Source organism: Octopus sinensis, linkage group LG2, assembly GCF_006345805.1.
Source record: "Octopus sinensis linkage group LG2, ASM634580v1, whole genome shotgun sequence".
Lineage (NCBI taxonomy): Eukaryota > Metazoa > Mollusca > Cephalopoda > Octopoda > Octopodidae > Octopus > Octopus sinensis.
In genome coordinates, this window is record NC_042998.1 from 76,145,498 (window position 1) to 76,158,817 (window position 13,320).

The window sequence follows — 13,320 nt, forward strand, 5'->3', positions numbered from 1 at the left end:
TCGGAAATATATCTCAAATATTTAAGACATTTTTTTTTTTATTACTGAATTACTTCCATTTGTTTTCTTTGTTATTAATTATCTGTTAATATAGTAATTACCAATAATATCAAATAAAAACTGAGGGCAAAAATGACGGTTTGAGTAAGATGATAAACAGACTACAAACCTTATTGCAGCTTTTGTGCTATGCCTGTGGGCAAGATTTTTAACTCTGCTAGCCTCAGTATTTCTTCCTCTACTTCATGTCTGAGATGGTAGTAGTAGTCGTAGTAGTAGCTAAGACACTCAGTTGTAAAACTACTTGCGCCAAAAGAGAAACTGTCTAGAAAAATAGACATAAAAACAGCCAAACAACAAATCTTTTACCTACCTTAGCTAATTAGGTAATCTGTATGTTGAAACTAAATCAATTATATTTCAGAAAACAAGCTTGCTTCCTTATGATATTAAATCCATAATTAGGGCTTTATATGGTTATAATATCTAATATGATTTATTTTATTCCTTTACTAATATTGTTTTAAATTTTACACTGTAACTTATCTCTTTATAAAGTTGATTTGTTTTTATAACAATGCAAGTTTTTATCACTCATTTAATATTCTTTTATCTCTGGTGAACATTGTTTGTCACCTGCTTTCACTAACATCTCTAATACTATTTAGGATGGTAGAAATGTCATAAGTCCCTTTTCCCTTCTTTTATATTTATCTTAAATTTTGTACTTGATTCATTTCTGAGAATTACCATTAAAACTTTCTGTTGCTTTCCAACTGATGTTATCAAGATTTTTATCATCTTTTGAATACATGTTTTTATTATGTGACAGTTGTTTTTTTGTATTTTATAATTAAAATTCAAATTTTATGAAGAATTTACTGCTATTGTTTTAGTTTATGTAATAGTAAAAAAAACTATTATTATTACTGAAGATGTGACCTTACATTATAAATATCAATATATGTAATAACCAAATAATGACATTAGATTTATTGTTAAATTTACAAAATATGTCTTGTTTTCTTAAGCATTTCTTGGGAGCTGTGAGTTGATTATTAATATACATAGTCAGATGCACACATATGCTTAAATGCACATACATACATGTAATATATGTATAAAAATTATCAGAAATAGAGAATGACCTAGTTGATATAGCATGGTATCAGACAACCATTGAGTCAATGGTCCAAAGATTTTAGTTAAGGTTACCAATCTTAAGTAAGTATAACTGTAATACATAGTTCACTTCTGTAAGCAATGACAGCACTATCAAATTGAGTTTTTCTATCCTACAATATTATTTTCAAATGTTTTTGGTGTCCTGAAAGAACAAGAAAATGCACTCCAGTGTATTTCTAACTTGAAAATCTACCAGTAGGCCCAATGCCTTAATACATGGCTTACCACCACCACCACCACCACCACCAACAACAACAACAACAATCACTACATATAAATTATGCCATATTAACTAATGGAAAGAAAATGCAGTTTCTCTTATCAGATGTTCATAAAAATGTATTTCTATTTTTGCTTTATTTGGAGGTATTTTTAATGGTAAATCTGTCCTTTTCATGTAAAATGCCCCTGACAAGATGTTGAACTCTGTTAGACTATATCTTTTAATGATGCTAGTAATAAAACACAGCAGAATTTCCTTATATATAGCCTTGATGCTGAGTTGGTCAAATTCTATTAATAATAAAATATCTAGTTATTATTTTTGTACTTAGACAACAGTTTGTGGTGCCTGTGTTAGCTCTTTGAATTAAATACCTCTTTGGTGAAATCTGAATTATATTTCAAGAGTTGTTAGCAAGATTCTTTGTGTCTTAAAATAATTGTAACATTCTATGCATGTTACAAACACTAGATGTCTTAGTATTCTTTAAGAGGAATTTTGAGCTCCCTAATATAACAAAAAAGTAAAGATTATTTTCACTTGGTACTTATTTGAATTGTTTATTTCTTTGTTTCTTGGTAAAGAACAAACAAAAATGTATTTTGATAAAATCAACCAATTTCCTCTTCCTATAAATAAACAAATTTTTGTTTGTTTATTATTTACCAGTTTTCCAGTTATTATTTGTCATGCTGTCATTTTCTACTTTAATATTTTCTTTTAAGTGCTCCCAAAAGAAAAATTAATTCCACTTTTAATTTTTCTTACAAACCTCAAAAGAAAGTTTCTATAACATTGTTGGGATGTTTTAATCTTGTAAAAACAGTGATGTTATTTTGTTTTCATTAATTGGGAACGAATCCAAATTGTTTTTTGTTTTTATATTTTATTTTATCCTGTCTTAGTTGAAGAATGTACATTCTTCATTCCTAATCAAAAATGGATTATCATTTCTGAAATGTTATTTTAATACCATTTATTCTCACAAAAATTAAGGTATATATGAGGTAATCTTGCATGTTTGTGCTTATGAATGTTTGAGATGAAATAATTTACTATGTTAAAAGTATCTTATTTTTTAACAAACAACAAAAACAAAAATGTCTAAATAACTTTGCTTGCATGAAAGTAATACCGTTCCAATAAGAAAAAAAAAAATGCTTGTAAGATGAATCTCTATCAACATCTGTCCTTTACAAGGAAGTATTTCCTCAATCACAAGAAATAGTAAGACTGCTTGTACACTCTTGTCAACAGTCTTAAATGAAAACTATAATATATTATATATATATGATATTTTTCTTTCTTTTTTTTTTTTAAAGTAATTTTTGAATGAAAATGCCAATAAAAAAAGAGATTATTAAAATTCATTTGTTTTCTTAAATCTTTGACTTGCTTGTTAGCTGATGATAAGTATACACTAATTATTGACTACAATTTTTACTTGCATTGATCACAATGACAGACATGCCATTTATCCCGTTCTGCCATCATCAGTGTCCTAAGTTAGCAGTCATGGCTCCATAGCCCTTCATCAGGTTCTTGACTATGGTTTAGGAAGGATGTTCATTGTTCATTCTCCCATAAGTCAGTTCCCAGATGTTAATTTTGCTCGTAGGCAAGTCTGGGTATCACAAGCAGCGCATATGACATGGTGGCAAAACATCAAATACTTTCAGATCAAAAGATTTTCAACTCGGATATCTGTTCAGTCTGTGAATACTGCTATACATTGGCTAATCATGTGCTGTTGGAGTATATGTATACACGGAATATTTTGCAATTTATTGAAAGAGAATGACAACTCAAGAGTTCAGAATTTAGATCAAGTGTGACTATTCAGAGCAATAATATCTACTGTTATGTAAGAGAAATATCTTTAAAAGGATTTTGAGGTGGTGTATTGTTTATGTGTCTAGACATATGTGGTCAGTTAGCTCTAAGTTTAGGAACTGTGTAGGCTGGAACAGAACAGACAGCTACCATATGTTCACATGGCAAGATAGTCTTATAGTGCATCAGCCTTGTTAGTTGATCTATGGATAAGATGCTAATGCACTGTGGTTACTATTTTGAATGATTCAAATACTTTAGTTGGTGTATGGATATGTTTAAATAGAAGAGAATGAGAGTACAGTTTTTGCTGATACTGACTAAACAAACTAGTTTCCTTTTTAATGAGATGGGGTTGCCAACAGTTGGATGGGGCTGAATAGAGGTCTTTATATTACAAATCCTTCGTAAATTAGTATATGAACTCCTAATCTAGACTTTGTAGCTAAATACTGCAAAGATTTTAGTCTGCCAACTCACTGCTGCCCTAGAAATCTATATAACTTGTTTGTTGATGTTATAGTTTTTCTTATTTTGGCTGATAATAGTTCTAGGGAATGTTTGTGGTGTTTTTTTTCAGGTACTGTAGGTGGCACCTTATTTTTCAGTCTCATTTCAAAATGGAATGTGGTTTTTATTCCTTTTTTTTTTTTTATCTGAATTTGATAAGCAACTCAAATATTGGTTTTCAGATTTTGGCACAAGGCCAGCAATTTCAGGGCAGGGGTGTAAATCAATTACATCAAGCCCAGTTTTCAACTGGTACTTATTTTATCAACCCTGAAAGGATGAAAGGCAAAGTCAACCTCTTTGGAATTCGAACCCAGAACATAAAGGTGGATGAAATGCCACTAAGCATTTTGCCTGGCATGCTAATGATTCTGCCAGCTTTCTACCTTAAAGTGACTTGAATATTGCTGGTAAGAAGGATGGTATTGAAATTGTATGAACCAATTACTCATACACCAGGATAGATTACACATGTTATTGTTTATGTTTGCAATAGGGTAAACTATCAAGTATCTCACATTATTTTTGAATACATTTCATTTTTATTAATAATTTGCAAAGCATATCACAAAAAATTTAACTTTACGAAACCTAAAGAAAATGTCAGAATCCTCATTCAAATTTGAGTGAACACTAAAAGCCTAAACATTCCAGGAATTCCTTGAAAACAATTTGGTTTCTCTCATGAGTTATTACACTTTTTGAGTAAAAACACAAAGCAACAACATGCCACTAGAACATTTACATTCTCTCAAGTCATAATCTCCAATATTCTCTCATAGTGATCTGATGTTTCATATATAACCGAGATGATTGGCAATATGCAGTGTTTGAGAAGAATCATCTACCTTGGCTACACTGAGATTCTGGAAGCATAATGTATACATATGTAAATAGGCCACCCACCTAACTTGACCCTGTTCTCTCTTACCCTACATCTTTCTATCACTCCTCCATCCATCATTTGCCTAACTACTGCAGATTTTGCTATTATTATTGTCTTTTCTGTGCTATCAGTTATCACCTAGAACCACTTCCTTTGACATCATCCTTCGCTCTTTACATCGTCCCTCCCCACTTATATTGATCACTCTTATATGCTATCTCTCACTCTTCCAACCTATCCACCCATGTCATTTTTTCTCTCATTCTTCTATTGTATTGCTATTCTTCATTCTTCCTGTATTGCTAGTCATCACCTGTTCTCTCCTCCAACTCATATTTATCAATAAGCACCTCACCACCATTATTCACCATTCACTCCACCCCTACTCCATCTTTAACTATCACGTCCTTTCCCTATACTCTGGCAACTTCCAATCATCTACCCTTTCCATTCATCAGTCATTACTCTTTTCTGTTCACCTTGTATCTTCAGAGCTCACCCTGATATAATGTCACTACCTACTTTATTTCTCTTTCTAGTTCCACCCTAATTACTCTTGTATAATGCAAGGTAACCATCTCCTTTAGAGCAAGAAAGTTGTTCCTGTTCTCTTTCATACTTCAAACCTTTCAACACCTAACATAAAGCCACCCCTCTCTACTATAATCCTGTTCAGTCGAGGGGAATCTTACTTTTACAAGCTATAAGGCGACCTTATTAGTGCTGGTGACACAGAAAGAAAAGAAATAGTGCCCAGTACACTCTGTAACGTGGCATCCAACTATAGAAACTTTGCCATAACAGATACCGAAGTACAATACTCTAACTCCTCAAATCGTATCAAATCACCTAACCCATGGAAGAGAGATATCAAATAATGATGGAATGATTAGTATATATATATATATATATATATATATATTAAACTACATTGTAATAGACTTCATTTACAGAATCGAAAAACACTTTTCTCCTGATCTAGTTGCAACAAAGCTCAAGTAAGATTCATATTTGAGTACTGTTCACGAAACATTGCTGCTGCTGCTGCTACTACTTCACATACTAGCCCATATTCACCAACACGTCAATTACTTACCCATCAATATCTTCTATCAATACAATATTATGTTGACAGAAGATGCAATACACAAATACACATTTTCTTCTTAGTGTTAGAAATGGTTGTGCTTCGAGTGAGACTAAATTATCATTTCAAATTATTTAACATTATTTCTGAATCATTTACCTTTTTTAATGCTTACTCAGAAGTTTAACATTTTCTCTAAGTTACAACAGTTTTACTTCTCTGAACTAGCAACCTGTGAGCAAACCTACTGGTCTCTTGTGACATTTCTCTAAGCCATACTAAACAATCTGATTCCTTAAGAATTGCTGCTCTTAAGAATTCTTTCCTTGCAGAACTTCAGTCTAACCTCAAAACTAACAGTCTATCAGGTTTCTTATTTCTTCCTTCAACTAAGGTCCTCAGTTTGGTTTTTTATTGTTCTGCCACAACATTGCATCAGTTTTCTAAGGAAAGCAGTATAAATCAAGAACTTTTGACACCCCATCTTTGGCTTAAATAAAGATATTTCATAGAAACATGTTTTTTTGAATTAAATGTAACCATTCAACTAGTGAATGTTTCTGGTGATTCACTAAATCCTAAGTAACTTTGGGATTTACTGCAGCAGTTGCATTATCCACAAGGCCATAGTGGCACCTGCAATTAACTTTGAGAAGTATGAGTCAGCTTGGAGATACCTTCTCCAAGCTATACTATATTCTACACTACATGCTAATGAAATCTTGATTAGCCAATTCTCCTATTGTTTATAGTACCAGTAGTGAGAGACACTACCCATGATATACACTTTCAGTCTAGGTAGTTTGAATAATTTGAGAGAATTGACTATTTTGGTTGTAAACATAGCACAGTATTGGGACATAAACTCTCAATCTATCCATTAGTTCTTTAACTCTATCAATGCAATTAATGTGACTTTCAAGGATTAATTACTCTTTCAATAATAATAATATAATAATGAAATTATTGTATACAGTGCTCAGGTGCACCACAACTTGTCAGAAAGTGCATATAAAGTATATGCAGTAATGTACAAATGTCTGGAAAGCGAACAATGTATGAGTCAGATACATGCTTGTGTGTGTATGGAGGGGAGAAAATCAGGTGTAGTGTTGGCGAATCTCAGAAAGCATGGAAGTTTTGAAGGATGCAGTGCTCCAACAACTAACAACTGATGCCGGCAGTTTGTTCCATGCTTCAGCAACTCTCAGCGTGAAAAAATGTTTCCTAAAGTCATGGGAGCTGTGCTGTTTTCTGACTTTGTAAATATGTCCACGGGTGTTAGACGGGTGGAGTTTGAAAAGGTGCTCAGAGTTATTGTTTGTAAGATGGTTAATAATTTTATGGGTGTCTGCCAAGTCAGCTGCCAGACATCGGAGTTCCAATGTGTCCATGCCCAGGGAAGTAAGGCGTTCAGAATATGGCAAATGCCTGATGGAGGGTATTCTTTTGGTTGCACGTCACTGAACGGCTTCCAGACGATTAATATAAGAACACAGGGCTTGGAATACTTCCAAACAATACTTTACTGGTTGTAAAAGAACAAAACAAATGTGAAGGAAGAAAACTTTCAATAGAAACATCATCATTTAAATGCCCCATAATCCAAGTTGGTGTGGGTTGGACAGTTTGACAAGATCCAGTGGGTCCAAGAATTGTGTCATGTCCCAGTACCTGTTTTGGTATGGTTGCTATAGCTGGATGCCCTTTACAGTATATACAGGATACTTTTACTGTGTCACCAGCACTAGTGAGGTCATTATGCAACTTGCCCAAGGGAGGCAGCTTTATGCTATGAGGTGAAGAGTCAAAGTATGAGAGAAAGAGGTACAACAGCAGGTAGTAATTTCTTTTGTAAAACAAAGCAATATTAAAAATGTATTATATATTATCATCATCATTGTAGTCGTTGTTTAACGTCTGCTTTCCATGATGGCATGAGTTGGACGGTTGACTGAGGGCTGGCAAGCCAGAAGGCTGCTCCAATCTGATCTGGCAAAGTTTCTACAGCTTGATGCCCTCCCTAACACCAACCACTCTGAGAGTGTAGTGGGTGCTTTTTACATGCCACCAGCACTGACCATGCTTGAATGGTGCTTTTTGCGTGCCACTGGTATGGGAGCTAGTCAGGCAGGGTGCTTTTTATGTGCCACTAGCATGGAAGCCAGTCAGGTGGCACTGGCATCAACCACTCGAATGGATACCAATCAGGCAATTCTGTCATCGGCCATGACAATGACATCACTTGACTCAACAGGTCTTCGTAAGCGCAGTTTATTGCGAAGACCTGTTGAGTCAAGTGAAGTCATTGTCGCCTAACAATTGTTTAGAAACAGCAAATCTCTATTGACAGTTTGGATTCACTTGTTCTATAAGTTTGTCAGTTTTCTTTTACTTGTTTCAGTCATTTGATTGCAGCCATCCTGGAGCATCACCTTTAGTCAAAGAAATCAACCCCAGGACTTATTCTTTGTAAACCTAGTACTTATTCTATCGGTCTCTTTTGTCAAACTGGTAAGTTATGAGGACATAAACACACCAACATTGGTTGTCAAGCAATGGTGGAAAGACAAACACAGACACACAAATACATATATATATATATGATGGGCTTCTTTTAGCTTCCATGTACCAAATCCACTCACAGGGCTTTGGTCGGCCCAAGGCAATAGTAGAAGACACTTGCTTAAGGTATCACATGCAGTGGGACTGAATCCAGAACCATGTGGCTGGGAAGCAAACTTCTTACGACATAGCAACTCCTGTAAAATTTTATTTTTTCTCCATTCAGTAAGTGCAGTAATATCTATTTCAATAACCAAAACATCACCAGGTGAAGGTTAGCAACAGGAAAGGCATCTGGCCATAGAAAATCTGCCTCAATAAATTCTGTCTGACCCATGCAAGCATGGAAAAATGGATGCTGAATAATGATGACGATGAACTCTTTTCATTTTGTCTTTAATACCAGTATATTCATTGCTATGATAAAAATGAAATAAATGCTGGGAAGAATAAAATGCATTTTGAAAATTACCAATATCTCCCTAGAGTTTATGGTAACAATATGTGTTACAGTTGTTGACAAGTTAATGTTTACATAGAAGCAACAGAAAAGGCATTTAAATAATCTGCTTTACTGAAATTAAATGTTTGAGTAAATCATTTCTTTGACAAATTTAAAAAAGACGATAATTCTTTTTAATATTTATTTTTTGTTTTGCTTTTTACATGTGTTAAATAACTGCATTAATCCAATCAAAGCAGCTAGGGAGAAAAGACTTCTATACATTGTATTATAAAAGCTTAAGTCCATATGTGTTGTCAGCATTTCCGTGTACAGCTTGGTTTGTAGGAGACATGGAATGAGCAATTGGAACCTTCTGGAAGATAATAAATAAAGATATATATATACATATATTGAAATGAAAACTTATATATTCTTTTATAAATTAAGCATATAGTCTAATAGATTTAAGAATTTTAACTGAGCAGTTTTACATTTAACTTTCTTATCCAATGTTATTGAGGCAAAGATAGTTATAAAGACAAATAAAATGACCTCTACTTCACAGCTGTGGCAATGAACTGTTGTAGCAATACTTTGTGGTAAAGCTTTGTGTGTCAGTGCACTGCTGGAATATTGATTCCCAGCCCTCACCTTTCCTGAACTATTGCTGTCAACAGTCAAACAATATTAGATGAAACCTTGGTTTCATTCTGGTTAAACTATTTCTCTGCTTAAATACACTTGATTTCATAATTCACAGAATTTAACACTTTAGCATTCAGATTTTCCTGTCAAATGTAATGTTTATTCATTCACATTGTTTTGAATTTAATCATACATTATCTCATAGCTTTGAGAGGTCAGATCTGGTTGGTTTTAACATAAAACAGGCAGAATATTCTGGCCTAATACAGTTGGTTTAAATGCTAAAAGGTTAATCTGCTGGGTTAGCAAAACCATATTTCTTTTATCCAATTATTTTAGATTAAATTTAAAACACTTAACCCATTAGCATATAAACCAGTCAAAATATTCTACCCATTTGAAACTGGCCATATCCAGTCTCTCACACTTACTCTACAATGTTATTCAAAAATAAACAACCATAATATCAAAGCCATAGGATAATGAATGATTAATTCAAAAGACTGTGAATAAATAAGCATTTCTTTGTCAGGCTAATTAGAATGCTAAGTGGTTAAGAAACTAAATTGTCAAAGTTATCCTCAATTTCTTAGCACAAATACACTTAGAACGACTTTCTGCTGCTTTTTTCAAACTCATGAGTATGGATAATACTGCAAGCTAACAGAATATTTGTCTTCCTGCTTCTTGCATTTCTGATGTATGTTTAGTCAGGTATCTTAGTCTATGCAAAGACAATATATTGATTTAAATAATCAAAAGCAGAATTAAATAAGACTTGCTGCCTATTCTGTGTTCAGACCACTGCAACAAATGATAGAAGTCTGGAAATATGAAAAGACGCAAAAATGTAGTAAAAACACAAATATAGAATACAATAGAGACCTAAACATAATATTCCATAGTATGGAAATAAACTGTTTCAATCAACCGATATGTAATTTCAACACTTGACCTGTACTCTCTTCACTTGATCTGTACCCAAAGAAGGTGTCATGTTACTCTCTTTGCTTGTCTTATACTCTCCTCTTCTTTTGTTGCCTGGCAAGTATTTTGATGACTTTCAGGTTAAGACAAAGTAAAGAGTAAAGACCCCTTTTGGTCACGAATAACCATGGGATAGCATCTAGAAAGTAGGCACAAGTCTGGGCAAGGTTGTTTGTGGAAGAGCACATGCATACCAATCTCCCCTCTCCATGTCAGCAATGTTATCCTAAAGAAAGGCAAAGGTTAATAAAGCTTGGAACTAGTGATGTTGCAACTCATTTCCACAGCTGAATGAATGGAGCAACATGAAATAAAGTGTCTTGCTCAAGAACACAACACACAGCCCAGTCCAGGAATTGAACTCACAGCCTCATGACTGTAATCCTGACACTCAAACATGTGAAGGCACATAGCTCAGTGGTTAAAGACAACAAACCGGTAAAAAGCTTCTAGTTCTGTGCTGACTTCTCCATGCTATTTCATTACATACACTAGTATTATGCTAACAACACTGTCTACTTTTCACTCTAGTCATATCTTGACCTACTTTCTTATTCACGATAAAAAAATTTCAGATGTCTGTTATCATAATTTATGATAATGTTAAGTAATATAGCATTTTCAACTTATAATGAGTCTCTAAGGATTTCTTTAATTATCATTTCATCTTCAAAATCTTGTTACAGTCAACAACTCTTATAATTTGATAAGGACTATGTTCCAGCAGGAGTCAAAAAATAAACACTGTGATGAATTTATAACTTAGTTTGAAAACTATAAGAACTAATATATTTTAAAAACTCTTTATTATCACCATTAAAAATTTTAAGCATCAATCATATTCTGTATGAATGAGTGAATCAAAAGACTGACAATAAACTAAGTGGAGATGTGTGTATGTGTATATATAAAATTATTTACCTCTATTTCCTATCCAAGCTCCCTTTTCCTGTGCTTCCTCTAGAACCTGTTTCAAAATTAAACTGGCAAGAAACTGGAAAAAAAAAAAGCACAAAAGCATAAAAATCTATAATTTGTTTTCATCTTGTGTTTAATAATCTGTAGTAAAAACTACAGTAGTAGAAACAAACTGCTACTTTCTTGACAACAAATAACTGAAAGTGATTTCCTGTATAGCTGTAACTTTCTGATGGTGCAAGTGTGGTCCATACCAACAACACCAGCACCAAATAATCAACACCATATGGATTATTTTAGGGTAAGGCATTTCCAGAATGAACATAATTTTACATTTAATAGACAGAATGTCAACAGTCTCTATATGAAAGCTGATTAACTAAAAATTAATTTTTAAAATACTGGTAAGCAATATTCTGTTAATAAAGGTAATACTAAGAGATAATTAAAATAGAATAATTATGCTTAAGCTAGTCAAAAACAACAGTGACAATCATCTCAACATATACAACAGTCAGGAGAGGTACATAAATGAAAGAACTGCTTTTATGAGGCCCTCCTGTTGACTAGCCTCAACTACAAATGAAAGTGACTTTATTATCACTGCTGGAAATTTTAAGAACATATTGAGCAACACCAAGATGGCTTCTCTGGTGTGTATGGAAATTATGGATATAGTATAAGGAATGAGAAGGAATAAAGACTCCTGTAATTCTGTGATACATATGACCTAACCATGTGTGATACAAATTTCAAGAGACTGGCCAGCCACCTGTTCCCTTATCAATCATGTTAGCACTATAGTCAATACACTCTATTCTCACCAGAAAGCAGGATAGGTAAATTGTTGTGTATATATATCAAGCCTTTCTCTGATGAAGAATGCACATGTCAAATTAGATTTGTGATATCAGAATAAGAGCAAGGTAGACTCAGAAGCAAAAAACAATTTGGAAATGGAAGCTAAAAGTGCCCTCAGTTGGTCACTGATTCAGAGTTCTAATTATGCTTATGACAAAAGAAAAAAATGGAGACTTAATCTACTGAGAGCTATTCATCCATTCTGTGGTTGCTGCAAGAGCTCAGACTGAAGGCGGTGTTGTGTTGGAACAGTGAAGTAGACAGAGGCATAAAAGCAAAGTGACAGGCTTGTAAAAACTGGAAGAAAGGAGGCAGCAGAGAGCAATATAATGTTGCTAGAAGAGAAGCTAAGCATCATCAGGAATACTTAACCAATAGAGAAGCAGAAACTATGTGGTTTACACATTTTCTGAGACATGATCAGAAGTGTGTGGGATTAAAAATTTTCAATTGCAGGTATGGTAACTGAGTTTTCACTTTTTATGCCCAAAGATATTGAAATGTCACTTTTGTGTATTTCTGGCTGACTAATTAAATTGGTAGATTCAAGCTTGTTTCAATCAAATCAATCACAACATCTATCATTATTATTTATGTTTTTAATGGCTTATAAGAATAATGCACGTCATGTACAGGGATGCTTTCTGTAAGGTGAGAATTAATAATGAATACAGCTATGAGTTTAGTGTACAAGTAGGATCCATCAAGGCTCAGTTCTTAGTTCCCTTCTATTCATCATAGTCCTCCAGATCAAAACAAAAGGGTTTAAGACCAGTTGACCGAGGGAACTCCTTTATGCTGATGTCCTCATTATTATAGGACTACAAAGCATTAAGAGAGCACAGCAAACATATTTTCTTAAATACACAGAAGGATCTCTAGAAGTAACACAAAACTTCTATTATCTATCAAAAAATACCCAGTAAATTGTACCATGAATAAAGTAAAAGAGATCCTACAAGAAACTCTAACATTTTGGGGACATAACTTTCACAAGCCAGGAGGAGGTCAAAACTGATATTTCAGAGTTCTTCGCTTTGAAACCAAAAGAGTTTTACATTGATGGGATTAAAAAACTTGTAAATAGATGGAAGGAAGTCATAGATAATCAGAGAAAGTATATTGATGATTAAATTTCAATTAAATATAACATTTGATCACTTGTTTTCTTTATT

At 33.5% G+C, this 13,320-nt stretch overlaps 1 protein-coding gene across 6 annotated transcripts in view; it reads right to left on the reverse strand.

Annotated features, from left to right (window-relative positions):
- Positions 1 to 8,919: 8,919 nt before the first annotated feature.
- The window catches only part of LOC115232426 (guanine nucleotide exchange protein SMCR8), an 81,477-nt gene continuing 77,076 nt past the window's right edge, over positions 8,920 to 13,320 (reverse strand). For all 6 annotated transcript variants that reach the window (XM_036514321.1, XM_036514315.1, XM_036514306.1 and 3 more), the window contains 2 exons: positions 11,288 to 11,360; positions 8,920 to 9,107 (listed from right to left, as the gene is read on the reverse strand). In XM_036514321.1, coding sequence (XP_036370214.1) covers positions 9,049 to 9,107; positions 11,288 to 11,360 — 132 coding nt within the window. In that variant the 3' untranslated portion in view covers positions 8,920 to 9,048. The remainder of the gene's footprint in view (positions 9,108 to 11,287; positions 11,361 to 13,320) is intronic.